We start from the raw sequence: 15,043 nt of genomic DNA, 5'->3' as shown, positions 1-15,043 counted from the left end.
TAGGTGTAAGACCCTACACTTGCTTTTGTTGAACCTCATCCGGTTTCTTACTGCCCAGCTCTCCAGCCTGTCCAGGTCTCGCTGAATGGCAGCACAGCCTTCAGGCGTGTCAGCCAATCCTCCCAACTTCGTATCATCAGCAAACTTGCTGAGGGTGGCCACTATCCCCTCATCAAGGTCATTGATGAAGATGTTGAAAAAGACCAGACCCAGCACAGACCCCTGGGGGACACCACTGGTTACAGGTCTCCAGCCAGACTCTGCACCACCAACGACGACCATCTGCGCTCTGCCAGTCAGCCAGTTCTCAACCCACCTCACTGTCCACTCATCTATCCCAAAGTTGCAATGCACACACATAGAATCATAAAGGTCGTAAAAGGTCTCTGAGATCCCCGAGTCCAACCGCAGCCCATACCCACCGTGCCACCAAACCACAGCCCCAAGCACTGCATCCCCACGGTTCTGGAATACCCCCTGGGACAGTGATGCTGATGCAAGACATCCATAAATCAACGTCAGGTCCGGCGGCTTGTGCATAAATGTGCGAATTCCAACACTAGCTAATTAATTAGCTAATTAATGCATGCGGGTTGCACCGGTGCGTTTTTGTTTACGTGTCGGAGCCCTCCTGGACGCCAGGGGGCGCTAACGCACCGCGCCACTCTTTAGTCCCTCGTCCAACTTCCGGCTCTCCATGATGACGTCATTAGAGTGCGACGCGGTGACGCCCGCTGTCCGGCTGAGCAGGAGGTGAGCGCGGCGGCCCCGGGCCTGCCCGGTGCGGTTCCGTTCGGTTCGTCGCCGTCACCGCAGGTCGGCCCGGCCCGGCCCGCATGGCGCGGCGCTGAGTGGAGATGACCGATCAGGAGAACAACAACAGCATCTCCGGCAACCCCTTCGCCGCGCTCTTCAGCTCCCTCGCCGACGCCAAGCAGTTCGCCGCCGGTCAGAAGCAGCAGCTGCGGCAGCTGGCAGGTCAGGGCCGGGGCGAGGGGCTGGGAGAGGCCTGCTGCTGCTGGGCCGAGGCGAGGAAGCGGGCGGCGGGCTGCTGGCTGGTGCCGTGCGTTCCTACGAAGCCTTTCCCTGGCTGTGAGTGATGAGGAAGAAGCTCAGCAGCTTTATTTTGCAGGAGAGGAAACTTCAGCCAGCCAGGATGACTCTGACAACAGCGTGTCCGAGAGCCTCGATGACTGTGATTACTCTGTGGCTGAGATCAGCCGCTCCTTCCGCTCCCAGAGGGAGCTGTGCGAGCAGCTCAACATCAATCACATGATCCAAAGGATCTTTCTCATCACTCTGGACAACAGTGAGTGCCCGTGCTGTCCCTGGTTGTTGATGCGGCTTGCCTTGTGAAGGCTTGCGTTGGGCCTCAAGGGGATGGGATGCTGGTGTTCTCTGGGTGAACAGTAGGAGGCACGGCCCCTCCTCAGACAGCAAGCTCTGCTCTGGTTCTTGTGCTGGTGTAAAACAGGCTGGGAGGAACGCGAGGTGGAAAAGGTCCTCTGTGTCCTCAAATCGTGCAGCTGGTTCATATCTGATGTTCCCAGAACCTTGAACAGAGCTTATGTGTTTGCTTTTCACCTGTAAGGGTTAGAGAAAACAACGTTATGCAACTGCTGTGAAAGATTGTTTCTGCCTCTATCATTGAAAAGAATCCTGAAAGTTAACACCTCTGAGTGTCATCCTCTGCGTGCAGCGAATGGAAGCATCACTTAGCATGTCTCGGAACTGGCATCAATGTGGCACCTCTGGCACCAGCGTGCTGAGGAGCTCGTGCTGCTCCTGCTAAGTGGGGCCACGTGGGACAAGGGTGTGAACAGAGAAATTCCCTGAGAGCTTGGGGTCTTGTGAGGAACCATGTAGTACCCTGAAACTGTTTTATACAAGTGATATCAGTGTAAGAGTGCAGCTTCTAATGATGTGGGTTCTGTGCTTGCAGAAAAATGCCTTGCTGGATTCCCTAATGAAATGTGGTTTAAACAGGAGCTTGTCAGATCTATGTGAAATTGGACAGGGATGCTGGGAGGTGGGCAGTGCTTCCCTGCAGCAGCCAGTAGCAGACAACTGCCTTTGCCACAAGCAGGATCCTACTTGCAGATTTCACTTCCTGCAGCTATGTTCTATCAATCGGGACAGCAGATTATTTATGTTCTCATCAGGTGATCCCAGCATGAAGAGTGGAAATGGGATTCCAGCTCGTTGTGTGTATTTGGAAGAAATGGCTGCAGATCTGGATGACCAAGATTGGCTTGACATGGAAAACATCGAACAGGTATAACAACTGCATGCCTCATATCTCATGCAGAGCAATGAGTGTCCAGATAGAGACTGCATCAGTGCTACGAGAGATGTGCTGGTTGTAACTGGCCAAACTCTTAAAATCCTAACTCACATGGGGAATTTAGTATCCTCTATTTGAGATAGGTTGTCCTGTAGGAACGGTGACAGGTGAGGAGAACTTTGCAAGTGCATAGTCTGTTTTTAAAAGATAACGGATTTTTTTATTTTGTTTGTAATTTTTCCTGAAGCTGTTTCACTTTCAAGCTGTTCTTACTTGTATCTAGGCGCTGTTTACCCGCCTGCTGCTGCAGGAGCCTGGGAACAACCTGATTTACATGACCTCTGCTGGCACACAGAATCTCTCTGCAGATCGAGATGCAGGGGAGAAACAAATTCTACGCTACCTCTATGCCTGTTTCCAGAGGGCAAGAGAAGAGGTGGGTAGGAGTTTCTGAGAAATAAGGTAACTTTGATATCTAAAAGCTGATGTTTTCGTGGCAAGAGGCGGATATGCAGCCTCAGATCTATTTTATTCTTTCTGTGCAGATAACGAAGGTTCCAGAGAACTTGCTGCCCTTTGCTGTGCGCTGCCGAAATCTGACTGTGTCAAATGCTCACACTGTTCTTCTCACCCCAGAGATTTATGTCAACCAAAATGTGTATGAGCAGCTGGTGGACCTGATGTTGGAAGCATTGAGAGGAGCACGTAAGTTTGAGTGAACTTAATTTATGTCTTTGTGAGGTTACTGTTAGAGTGGTTATGAGGCTTTCTGTTCTGTTTTAGCTGTGTTTCTCTGCAAGTGTATTCAGCCCTGTGAAGGTTTAAATTTTGCAGTCAGAATGGCAATGAGATCTTCTGTCTCCACTGAGGAGGTGGCTCTAAAAGGCACTCTGAATTCTTGTATCTAACTGGTAAAACCAGCAAGAACAGCAGTGTGGCTCAGATAAAGCTTCGACTCCCTTTGTCATTAAAAGGAAGACGAAGAGGAGGGCTGTGTTTAGGTTGTAGTGTGTGCATACTCTAAGATCTGGCTGCACTGAACATTGCCAGTAATTGTCTTGTGTCCCTTGCTAGATTTTGAAGACATGACTGAGTTTCTTGAGGAGGTCATTGAAGCCTTAACGATGGACGAGGAAGTGCGGACGTTTGGGGAAGTCATGGTTCCAGTGTTTGATATTTTATTGAGCAGGATCAAGGACTTGGACCTTTGCCAGATCCTGCTGTACACTTACCTGGATATGATCCTCTATTTCACAAAGCAGAAAGATGTAGCTAAGGTATGTGCTTTTCAGTTATCAAGAACTGTTAACTTTTTTAATTGTTATGTGGAAACTCAGCTGGTTGGAATGGTATCACCTTAGTGTTGCTCAGTGAATGCTTCTGAAGTATCACTCAAAAAGGCAAGAGGTAGAAGAAGGAAAAAGAGTTTGCACATAACAGTGGGAAAGCAGACAGGAGTCGTAGAAGCAGGTACTTCTAGTGTACCTGTAATTTTCTGTTCATGGCTGATTTTTGTTTTTTTTTAATTGTTTTTTTTTCTGTGACACATCTTGTGCTCTTCTCATTTTCAGCAATTCATCTTTACGATGCAGTTCTGATGACTGCATGTCAGTTAGGCTGCTGCATGTTCAATTGTTTTCCCTAGGTTTTTGCAGGGTATATTCAGCCCAAGGATCCTAGCAATGGACAGATGTACCAGAAGACTTTGCTAGGTGCCATTTTAAATATCTCCTGCTTGCTAAAGACTCCTGGTGTGGTAGAGAATCATGGGTATTTCTTGAATCCATCCCGATCTAGTCCACAAGAGATCAAGGTGCAGGAATCCAACATTCATCAGGTGAGACTGAATTGTAACAGTGCTGCTTCCCAATGGGTTTTATTGGTCTCTGCTTCTGGGTTCAAGTGAGAAGACTGGATGCTGGGGTTGTGTTCTTTTGCTGGCTCTTCAATAGCCTGGCTTGTGGCTAAGAAAGTCCTAGAACCACTTTAGCCTGTAGATTTTCCATCTGTAAGACATGGATGGGTATAACTGCTCACTCAGGTTGTATCCAAAGTCTTCATATTGACCTCATGTTTCTGCTGCTTAAGAAGTCATTGCTTATGAAGTAGCTTCCTGAGCTTTGGGAAAATGATAGGGTGCTTGTAGGGCACCGTAACTGAAGGTGGTATATGGAGATAATCTACCTTTGTTGTAATTACTGTGAAATAGTTTTTTCAGTGCTTTTCCTCTAATTAAAACATTGGCTCACGAGCAGATAGAATGGCGAGCAGCACTTTTTCTCTGTGAAATTAAGTAGCTTCCCTCCTGAGATCAGCAGTGCTAGTAGGATCTTAGGTTGTTTCAGAAGAGAAAGGTGTTTTTCACAAAGAATGAGATTTCCAGCCATGCGTTCTTTCAAGGTTGTTGTTTCTGCAAAAAATGTGTGAAGAATTTTGCTTGTATTTCCCACAGAAACAACTTGCATTTCAGTGTGGTGTTAATTATTCTGGCCTCAGGTTTTGAGCTATTCGTAATGTGTGTCTGAGTGGTGATTAATACAGGTGTCACGATGATAATTTACTTTGAAAATCCTTCCTTTTGAGGGTGGGGTGCTGTAACATGGGACAACTCTGGAAGCATTTAATAAGATAGTCAAAAGAAGCCTTCAGATCATGACTCCTTCAACCATTCTCTGTTCCGTGTTACAGTTTATGGCCCAGTTCCATGAGAAGATCTACCAGATGCTCAAGAACCTGTTGCAGTTGTCTCCAGAGACGAAGCACAAGATTCTCTCCTGGCTTGGAAACTGTCTGCACGCTAACTCAGGCCGTACCAAAATTTGGGCTAATCAGATGCCAGAGATCTTCTTCCAGATGTATGCCTCAGATGCCTTCTTTCTGAATTTGGGAGCTGCCCTCCTGAAGCTGTGTCAGCCCTTCTGCAAACCAAAATCTCCTAGGCTGCTAACCTTTAACCCCACTTACTGTGCCCTGAAGGAGCTGAATGAAGAGGAGCGGAGGAGTAAGAATGTACATATGAAAGGTATGTCCAAAACCTGTGGGAGCAAGTGAAGTAAAAAGGGATCTTCTCAGTTCTTAACCTCTCCAGTGCACTCTTGCTGTATGTTGGTAAAGGGTGAGTTAAGTGAGAGACTACAGAGGAAAAAGGGAAGAGATGAATTCAAATAAAACACTGTCCAGTGTCACTTGCAGTCACTTCATATTATCAGGAGGAACTCTCTTGAGCCCTTAACAAAGCTTAATGTAAAGATGCTTTTAATTCTAGGTTTGGAAAAAGAAACGTGTTTGATACCTGCTGTGACTGAACAAGAGCCAGAGTTTGCAAACAGCTACAATCTGGTGACAGAAAACCTGGTTCTGACACAGTATACCCTTCACTTAGGATTTCACAGGTAATAATTCTAGAGCTGTGTGTATTCTTAGGGAGCTGGCCTCTGAGAACGTGTTAGAGGTGCTGCTGAAGCATGCACTTTGAGAGAGGTTTTGTGTCTTTAGGCTTAAATAATTAATATTCAGAAATAATGTGAAAGCTCAAGCTTTAGGCACAAGATTGTTCACATACATCTGCATGTGATTAGCCAGATTTTTAGTAAATGTTCAGAGTTCAGAGTATACCAGTTGAGTTGCCAAATGCATTTTGACTGACGACCTGAGTGTCGGGCTGACTAATTGAGTAAAGAATTTTTGCTCACTTGTGTTCAGTCCAAGCTAACAGCCTTACAGAATCCACTTATAGTATTTTAACAGGTAGGTGCTGGGTTGCCAGGGCTCACTCAGTTCTGTTACCTTCTGTGGGAGAGCAGGCCTCTGTCCTTTTGCTTATCTACTAGGGAGCATCTCAGTAGCAGAGTGTGAGGTGTCTGAACTGCTCCACTAAATTGATTTTATTCAAAGCAGCAGTGCAAGGTAACTGGCCGTTTCCAGGAAACAATTTTCTGGACACCAGAATGCACTATTTTTATAGCTTTCTTCTCTAAATTGTTGCCTGGATACTATGAGGTCACCACTGATTCAGGCATAGTCCCCTTCTGGTTTATTATCTAAATATAGAAATAGATGAAAAAGTTATGCAAGTGGCTTGTTGCTGGGAAACTGAAAATGTCACTTCCCAGGCTCACCCACACCCTGACCTTGGTAACCCAACAAGGTTTGCAGCTGCGTGGGTTGGTTGTCTGCACCACTGCAGAGTGCTTCGTAGGAGCTGCTGTTTTACCAGGCTGCTTAGCAGACCTCTTTGGTATTTCAGGAGGATTTCTTGTCCTTTCAAGTCCTGGCTTGCCTTTCTCTATACATTTCTTGTTACTGACCCCTGAAACAGATTATTTGCAGGGAAATAGCTTAAACAGAAGAGATACTTGCCTGCTGCACAGAATGTCTCTAACAAACAAGCTAAGTTGTAGCTAGCAAGCACGGTGACTTCTGTATTGCTTAGGCAGTCTGTACTGAACTTACTTGCATCTTGTCTGATGTCTTGCCTTGTTTTCCCCGAGTAGGTTGCATGACCAGATGGTAAAGATAAACCAAAGCCTTCACCGCCTGCAGGTAGCGTGGCGAGAAGCTCAGCAGAGTTCTAGCCCTGCTGCTGACAGCCTCAGGGAGCAGTTTGAACGCCTGATGACCATCTATCTCTCCACGAAGACAGCGATGACGGAGCCACAGATGCTGCAGAACTGCCTGAATCTGCAGGTGTCCATGGCAGTTCTCCTGGTACAGCTGGCTATAGGAAACCAAGGGACTGAGCCTGTAGAGCTGACGTTTCCATTGCCAGGAGTGGAAAACAGTGCGTTGGCCTATGTACCAGGTGAAGCCACTTCTGCTGGTTTGTGCTGCTGCATGTAAGGGTCTGAATCTAAAGCAGCTTAAGAAGTGCTCCGTTCAGAGTGTTTATGCATACGTGGCCTTATTCTTTATGATTCCTTAAGCACCAGGGTTTCCCCTTAGTTTTCAGCTTTGTGAAGGGCGAGTTATAGAACATGTGAGAGAGTGTAGTGTGAGTCAGCTGAACTTCAACGATAACAACACCCAGATCATAGCATCCAAAACAGGCAGAGATCTCTCAGTTAATCCAGCAAGCTAGTCCTGATGCTGTCTAGATGAATACTGGAAGCTCTGTCCAAGGAAGTGCTTTGCTTTCCAGGGGAGAGGATGCAGTGCTACTGCTGATAGCATTTTTCTTTGCACAGAATATTCTCTTTGAAGAGGGTCATTAATTCTCCTAACATTTGCAGCTCTTTCAGGGAATGCTTCAGATTTTGATTGCTGCTGACCTTTTAGAGATCCTATGCGTTGCCATGTTGCTAAGTTTGGCCAAATCCTGCATTGATTTACTGTTCTCCATGTGCACTAAATTCTGTTGTGTTGAGACTGTCTTCCCTTGAGCTTCTGCTGTGTAGCAGTGCATAACATCAATGGAGAGCTGCTGGGAGCCCTGTAGAGTGACTTTTGAGATGAGTGAGGTGAATCCTGTGTGTTAGATTTCTTTAGGCTGTGTATTCTTCACGATTTTGGTATTCTAATAAAACTCCTCCTTAGTTCTGAAGCCTTAATTGGAATTAGAGAGGTAAGCTAAGTGCCATGAAGGCCAGAAAACATGCTGTGTGAGCTGCCTGATGAACTAACATGCAATCTCTCCTCACAGAATTCTTTGCAGATAATTTGGGTGACTTCTTCATTTTCCTGCGGCGTTTTGCTGATGACATCTTGGAGACTTCTGCCGATTCTCTGGAGCACATCCTTCACTTTGTTACTGTTTTCATGGGTGATGTGGAGAGGTACGTACAGACCCAGGTCTAAACCCTTTATGCTTACTGCAGAGCACCTGGATAGAAACAGAAAGGTGGGAATTGTCAGAGGTGCCTTGGGCTTGGCTCATACATCTGTAGGTTGCTTGATCTCTTTGTAAATAATCAAATTCTGCTCACAGAAGGCACTAAAAGCTGCCTGAAGGACTTGTGCTTCACGTGAGGCAAACAGAATATTCGGTGTCTAAATACTTGTTTAGTCATACTATGCAGGAGCAAAGTCACCCAGAAACTAGGTGCCACTGAACACTGGGCAAGGGAGGTCTGGCTGTTGCTGTAACAGTAACTGCTGCTCGTCTCTAGATGTTGTTGAGAGAGTTTTTCCACACTCTCAATACTTCTTACTACCTGAAGAAGTTAATTCTGTGCTTGCTGGCACTCTCATCTACACAGAGGGCATATGGCAGCAGGAGCACTAAGAGTATGCATCAGCTGGAAATCACCACCTAATCAAAATGTACTTGGAAGATTACTTATTCTGCTGCTTCCCTTGGTGCTGTATACACAGAAATGAGCAAGTATGGTGTTGAGTAGAATTTAGATGCTAGTTGTGGTCATCTGGCTGTGGATTAAAGCGCTGTATTTAACAAAAACTAGTTTTGAGTGGGAGTTGGTGGAGGTGCAAAGAATCAGATGTTGTTCCCAGCAGAATCTGTCTGTCTTTTAACGTGGACGCTTTGCTTTATGCTCCTGTATGACATAAGAAACTGCTTTGTTAGAGATGCTTTGCTAGTTGCTACAGGAACATATCAAAATTGATCTTTTTTTAAGTATCCCTTTGAATTCTACTGTTTTTTCACTTACAGAATGAAAAATCCTCATCTGCGAGCCAAGCTGGCAGAAGTGCTGGAAGCTGTGATGCCTCATTTAGATCAGGCCCAGAATCCACTTGTCTCCAGTGTGTTTCATCGTAAAAGAGTGTTCTGCTCTTACCAACACGCTGCCCATCTTGCTGAGGCACTTATCAAAGTCTTTGTGGATATTGAGTTTACTGGTAAGCAGGGAAGGTGAAGAGGTGTCTTCCTTCTCTAAAATTTATTCAGGTTTTGAAGTGCTGTGGTGTAAAAGAAGGAATCTGTGCTTTGTTAAACTGCTCAGTTGTATTCCAGCAAAGCACCTGTCTTTCCAGAATTCTGACTTGCACAAAACCACACGGCTAGGAAGTATAACTGTCAAAGGGCAAGTGTTTGTTGGTGCAGCAGTGCTTGTCATTTGCCATTTCCTTCTACTGTGGAATCGGTTGTGTTGTTTGGAAGTCAGTGACAGGTCTCTGACTTCTCCAGGAGCTGTTTTTTATAATCCCTTGAGAGCAATAGGAAACACATGCTGTTAGAGGAAATGCATAAGTGTAGCTGAGGCGGTCATTTTCCTTCCCAGGGGGTTCTGTTGGACTCTGTTGGTTTCCTGCAGTCCTACTTACAGTTGGCACTTCCTGCACTTTGAAATTGAAGAATTACTCACGAGCTGGAAGTGCTGCCCTTCTCACTTGCTTGTGTCTATTTCTGCTTGGGATGCTGTCAGGCACACTGACTATCCATTGACTGCACCCTCCTGCTGTAAAAGTATCCCAGGTGATCTTAAACAGCTGTGATCCCAGCAGCCACTCATGCTTTTGTTCCACAGGACTTGCTCGTTGTACCCTATGGATGCTTAGCTTAGCCTGGTCACAGCAGTGGTAACAGTCAGTAGAAACTGCTGGACCTTTTTGTTGAGGAAGTGGTGGTGAAACTGTGCTTTGACTGCTTGCTGCCCATTGATGCATTCAATACCCAACTTTATGGTCACTATTCAGCTTCCTGAAAAAAACGCAGCCTGCTCCCACACAGTGCTGAGCAAACATTGAAGAGGAATTAAAAATCTCTGCCTGTGCCCATAGCCAAAACGTGGTGCTCTCGCTTCTGTCCAGGTGACCCACATCAGTTTGAGCAGAAGTTCAACTACCGCCGTCCGATGTATCCCATCCTGAGATACATGTGGGGCACGGATTCGTACCGACAGAGCATAAAGGTGAGACAAGATGTAAATGTGAGCATGTCTGTCTAGCTCTTCATGGAACTGTGTCTTGCAGTTCGGACTGTGTCAGAGCAGTAATCGTTTTCCTGTTGTTTGCAGGCTTTGGCTGATTATGCCTCAGAGAATCTAGAAGCAATGAATCCCCCTCTTTTCCTGCGCTTCCTTAATTTGCTCATGAATGATGCAATTTTCCTGTTGGATGAAGCCATACAGGTAGGGTTTTGTGTGTATGCTGCAGGCATTGTGTAGAAATGGTTCTTACTCCCTTTTAGGTGGCTGATTACAGCAGTGACCTTTTATCTCCAGAACAATATTAATATACTTTTGCTCTTTGGATGAATCCTTGCAGTAGATATTTGCTGGGAAACTCAGCTGAGCCAGGTTCATGATCTTGCAAGCATCAAGTCTGGTATAGCAAACACCATGGAAGAAGGGATTATGGCAGAAGTATGATGGGGTTTGGGACAGCACTCAAAGGGCACTTGATTCCATACCCCTTCATCCTGGGAAGTGGATCAGAACAAAAAGAAACAGAAAAGCTTTCTTTTTTCCTTCCCAGATGGAGAGTCAGAAGGAAATCTGCCTGTTGTTAATCTGGATGCAGCCAGGCTTTAAATGAGTTCTGCAGTTTTTGATTATCAAATCCCCTTGGCCTTTCCTCAGGTGGTGTAGGCTAATAAGGACCTTTTGTCTCTAGGCAATTTTCTGTTAGGTTTACAAGGCAAGTTTCAGCTGAATTCGTGTCCCTGTTGTGTGATGATTGTCTCACCATGCCTTCCAGAGCCTCTTGGTGCTGCCAGAAAGTGCTTTTGTGGAGCTTTTACCTGGGACAGAATGGAGACTGGCAGATCAGACAGGTCACATGGATGTTGCACATCTGGTTTTGAACATCTACAGACTTCATACAGTTTGTCTGTATGAGCAATTGTATGTTTTATTAAAGTTATGCAGTTATGAACCCTTTCAAATGCTCTACCTTTTCTTTCCCTAACTGGCCCCTGTCAGAGTGGAGCAGACAGTATCTGAGGTCTTGCCATTAAGATTCCTAGGGTGGTGAGAACACGAAGGCATTATAACACAAGTGAGCTCTTATTTCTTGCTTGTTACAGCTTTTGAAATTAACTCATGGCATTCCACTCTTGAAAACGCTTTGGTTTTTCTGCCTCTGCCTCCTGAGATCAGGCAGATGAGCAGTGAGGCTTCATGCTTTCTGTTAATGTTACCTAGATGCGTTCAAGTGGAATTTGCCATAGGAAGAGGTGGTAACATTATATTGATTGACCAGAGGAGATGATTTGGAACGTGGATGCTCTCTGTGCTAAGCACTCAAAAGCTGTACTGAACATCTCTGACAGTTTTCTTAGTTCACTAAGGTTTCTTTTCTGCCTACATCTGTGCTGGCAGAAGGTTACAGAATGAAGGTTCTATGAGAAGCAATCCTAATGCAATCCATATTCATTACAGACGTTCTGGTTTTTAGCATCTCCCTGCTAATGCTGTCAGGCAGTGATGAGGGAGCACTCTGGCTTAGCTGTTGTTGTCTATTTATTGCCTGTTCTCCTGAGGCTGCTGTAGGAGATGTGTTCCATGCTTCTCTATCAAACACATGTGCCTCTTCTGTGTTGAAAGGAAAGCATCTTAGTCTGCTTTACTCACACAGCTGCTCCCATATGTTTCCCTGCTTGTTTTTACAGTACCTGAGTAAGATTAAAATTCAGCAGATAGAGAAGGACCGTGGTGAGTGGGACAGCCTGTCCCAGGAGGCTCGTCGGGAGAAGGAGTCCAGCCTGCAGATGTTTGGTCAGCTGGCTCGATTCCACAACATCATGTCCAACGAAACCATCGGTACTCTGGCCTTCCTGACATCAGGTAGGAGGAGCAAATCCTGCCTGCTGAGACCTACAGAACTGCATTGCCTGGGAATTGGGTGGGTCTGATTCGGTTTAAGGATTGTCAGAGAGGGACTGGATTACTGTGAAGCTCAGGGAACTATTGGTTTCTGTTCCAGAAATCAAGTCCCTGTTTGTGCATCCCTTTCTTGCTGAACGCATCATCTCCATGCTAAACTATTTTCTGCAACACCTGGTTGGCCCTAAAATGGGAGCTTTGAAAGTCAAGGATTTCAGCGAGTTTGACTTCAAACCACAGCAGCTAGTTTCTGACATCTGTACGATCTACCTGAACCTTGGGTATGTGACAAGGGAGTGCTGGAGGTGGGATGTCAGAAGTGCTCGTGGAGAAGAATGGCCTTTGGGTGCTCTTAAGTATAAACAGGTTTTTGTCATCTCTTGGACACTGATGATGTTTGCAAGGAATTGGAAACCTAATTTGGCCTAAAGTGGGACTAGCTGTGATGTGCACACCAAAACCTGCACTGGGATGGGAATTGCAGCTGCAGTTAGGTGAACATCTGGGGTAGCAGAGCCCTGTGACCTCCTTTGCCACAGGGTGGGAGTGTTTTCATAGGAGCTGTGTGAACAGAAGTCCTTAATGGGCCTTTCAGAAGCATGGTGTGCTCTTCTGTAACTGTTCTTGGGTTACACAGGGAAGACAGCTCCAATGCAGCTAGTAGTAGGAGTGGAAGTTGAGCGTAATCACAGTTAAATTCATCCCCTCTGTGGAGAGGACCTAGGAAAAACATTTGATAACAGTCAAGCTTTTCTCTTGATACCATGTAACTCGAGTTCCTTGCTCTGGTAACACAGCCGTTGAGAGCAGTGTGTTTTGTAGCCAGAGGAATATGAATTCTTAAGCTCTTGTTTTCTTTCAAATTGTGGTCCAGGGATGAAGAAAACTTCTGTGCCACAGTACCGAAGGACGGCCGTTCCTATTCACCAACGCTCTTTGCCCAGACAGTAAGGGTTCTGAAGAAAATCAATAAGCCTGGCAACATGATAGTGGCTTTCAGTAACCTGGCTGAGAGGATCAAGGTGAGAAGTAGATAGGATAATAGGATAAAAGCCAAAAAGAAAGGAAACTGCCATCCTTTTCCATCTGTTTATGGCTGCACCTTTGCCATGAAGCTGCAGTTCTGGGAAATGGTGCTTTATCTCAAGTGTATGCTTGGACAGCTGAGAAGGCTCCTTTATGGCACAGACCCCTAGAAGTTTTAGCATGCAGTTCTTGAATGCATCTACAGCTGTATGAGCGTATAGCATGAGAAGAGAAGTGTGTGGTGGCTTATAGTGAGGCTTGGCTATTGGAGTTTGTCAGCTTCTAGTGGCAAATATGTTTGTGCTAAATCAGGCTCCCCAGCCTGTTCTATGTCTTTGTAGTTTTAACAGTGCCTCTGTTAAACAGCCACTGCCCTGACCAGCTGTGATACTTGTGTGTTCCAGTGAAGTGTTTTTTCAGTCACGATGCTGTTAAAAGCAAACCTGTTTCTGAAAGAATTGGAACAGCACGGGGAACTCTGGGGTTTTAAAAGCTGTGTTTGCCTGTCAGTCTCTTGCAGACCGTCAGCAGCAGGAAGAGGAGACATATGCAGATGCTTGTGATGAGTTCCTGGATCCTATCATGAGCACTCTGATGTCTGACCCAGTAATCCTGCCATCATCCCGTGTCACTGTGGATCGATCAACCATAGCCCGGCACCTTCTGAGGTATGAAATGTAGGCTTAAGTGCAACCTTGGTTATGTTAAGCTTCCTTTGTCACTGATTTGCTTTTCATGGGGCAAGGACTTGTGCTTTTCCAAGTGGGAAGCTTGGGATAGAGTGGGGTATACAGGTAATATATTTCACTTATCTAATGATATCCAGTGACACGTGGGCTCAGTGTTGGCTCAGTAAGTTCACTTACCAGCAGGAAGATCGCACCAATCTTCCTGACCAGTCTTATTTTTTTTTTTTCCTAGCAAATGGGCTGTCAAGGTAATCTCCTCAATGCTCTCTTTCAGTGATCAGACAGATCCTTTTAATCGGAGCCCACTCACTATGGACCAGATTAGACCAAACAGGGAGCTTAAAGAAAAGATTCAGCAGTGGCTTGCAGAGAGAAAAAAGCAGAAGGAGGAGCTGGAGGACACACTGAACTGAGAACAAAGATCTCCATACCCAGACATGCAATCATTGGCGAGATAAATGCCTTGCAGAGGTGATGGCAGTTTCTCCAGAGCATCTGTGAAACTTGCCACGTGAATGAAGAATACATCCAGTGTATTTGCACCACATCTGGAATCTCTCATAGTACCTTGTTTTCTCTCTTATTCTGTCTTTCCTTTCAAGAATTATTGTTTAATACCAAGAACTTCCGCTGCACTGTAGCTTCCTCACCTCTGCATCTTGGGAAGTTTCAGCCTCTTCTGATTGTCCTATTGCCCTGTCCCTATACTAATTGTTCTCTGTGTTGGCTAACAACTGCCATGTTACTTTTCCAGTGACACCAAAAATGTTCTTTGCTACCCCAGCCTCTGTTCTGTTGCTGTTGACTTCCAAGTTGTTAAAATGATGTGATCCTGTTTACTGTGAAAGTGATGCTTTCGCATCTGCAGCAGCTCTGAAGTTCAGAGGGAGCATGGACTGAAAGGGGGCAGTTCTGCAAACGTGCACGTGCTGATTGTGGAGCTGATTTCTTTTTCAGATGATACATAGGAATAAGGGTGATAAAATGCAATATTTAGATATTTGTACAGTCGGCTGTGAAGGTCTAGCAGCTCATAGAGCTCCTGCAGGGAGAAATTAGTTGCAGAAAAGCCTCTGCTTTAGCCGGGAGGGATGACAAGGCTGCGTGTTCTTTCGGAGGAGCTTGCAATTAGCGGTCGGTGAATGAGAACACCTGTTGTTTCAGAGCTCTTCCGGAGCCTCGTTGCCTCCCTGCTCAGACTGTGTACGTTCTCCCGAGGAACGCTATAAATCCTCTCTGCCTTCACGCCGTCCCTTGCCTGGTTTATCGCTGCGTTTGGGGGCACGGGGAGGGCACCGGCACCGCGCGGGTCTCGAACCCAG

The 15,043-nt window shown here is 45.9% G+C and overlaps 1 protein-coding gene across 2 annotated transcripts; it reads left to right on the top strand.

Moving 5' to 3' along the window:
* The first annotated feature begins 715 nt into the window (after window positions 1–715).
* On the top strand, window positions 716–14,966 carry UBE4A (ubiquitination factor E4A). Of its 2 annotated transcripts, none has more exons than XM_031556887.1 (19): window positions 716–978; window positions 1,133–1,309; window positions 2,163–2,275; window positions 2,568–2,720; window positions 2,830–2,989; window positions 3,359–3,561; window positions 3,930–4,121; window positions 4,973–5,306; window positions 5,550–5,676; window positions 6,778–7,085; window positions 7,923–8,055; window positions 8,892–9,079; window positions 9,992–10,092; window positions 10,198–10,311; window positions 11,793–11,967; window positions 12,107–12,287; window positions 12,881–13,028; window positions 13,543–13,700; window positions 13,954–14,966. In XM_031556887.1, the coding sequence occupies exons 1-19, from the start codon at window positions 858–860 to the stop codon at window positions 14,132–14,134; spliced, it is 3,267 nt and encodes a 1,088-aa protein (XP_031412747.1). In that variant the 5' UTR covers window positions 716–857; the 3' UTR covers window positions 14,135–14,966. The 2 variants fall into 2 exon arrangements, with proteins under 2 accessions (XP_031412747.1, XP_010722001.1); XM_010723699.2 differs by having other exon boundaries at window positions 718–978; window positions 13,996–14,966.
* Window positions 14,967–15,043: the final 77 nt, after the last annotated feature.

Source organism: Meleagris gallopavo, chromosome 26 (assembly GCF_000146605.3).
Source record: "Meleagris gallopavo isolate NT-WF06-2002-E0010 breed Aviagen turkey brand Nicholas breeding stock chromosome 26, Turkey_5.1, whole genome shotgun sequence".
Lineage (NCBI taxonomy): Eukaryota > Metazoa > Chordata > Aves > Galliformes > Phasianidae > Meleagris > Meleagris gallopavo.
Note: the sequence above shows the minus strand (reverse complement) of the source record. Positions and strands in the feature narration are given on the sequence as shown.

Bases quoted from the DNA above. Each gene is read 5' to 3' on its own strand.
- UBE4A (XM_031556887.1), top strand. From the start codon at position 858: ATGACCGATCAGGAGAACAACAACAGCATCTCCGGCAACCCCTTCGCC. The intron at 5,307-5,549 runs GTATGTCCAAAA...TTTTAATTCTAG, and splicing joins TAAGAATGTACATATGAAAG to GTTTGGAAAAAGAAACGTGT. The intron at 9,080-9,991 runs GTAAGCAGGGAA...GCTTCTGTCCAG, and splicing joins TGTGGATATTGAGTTTACTG to GTGACCCACATCAGTTTGAG.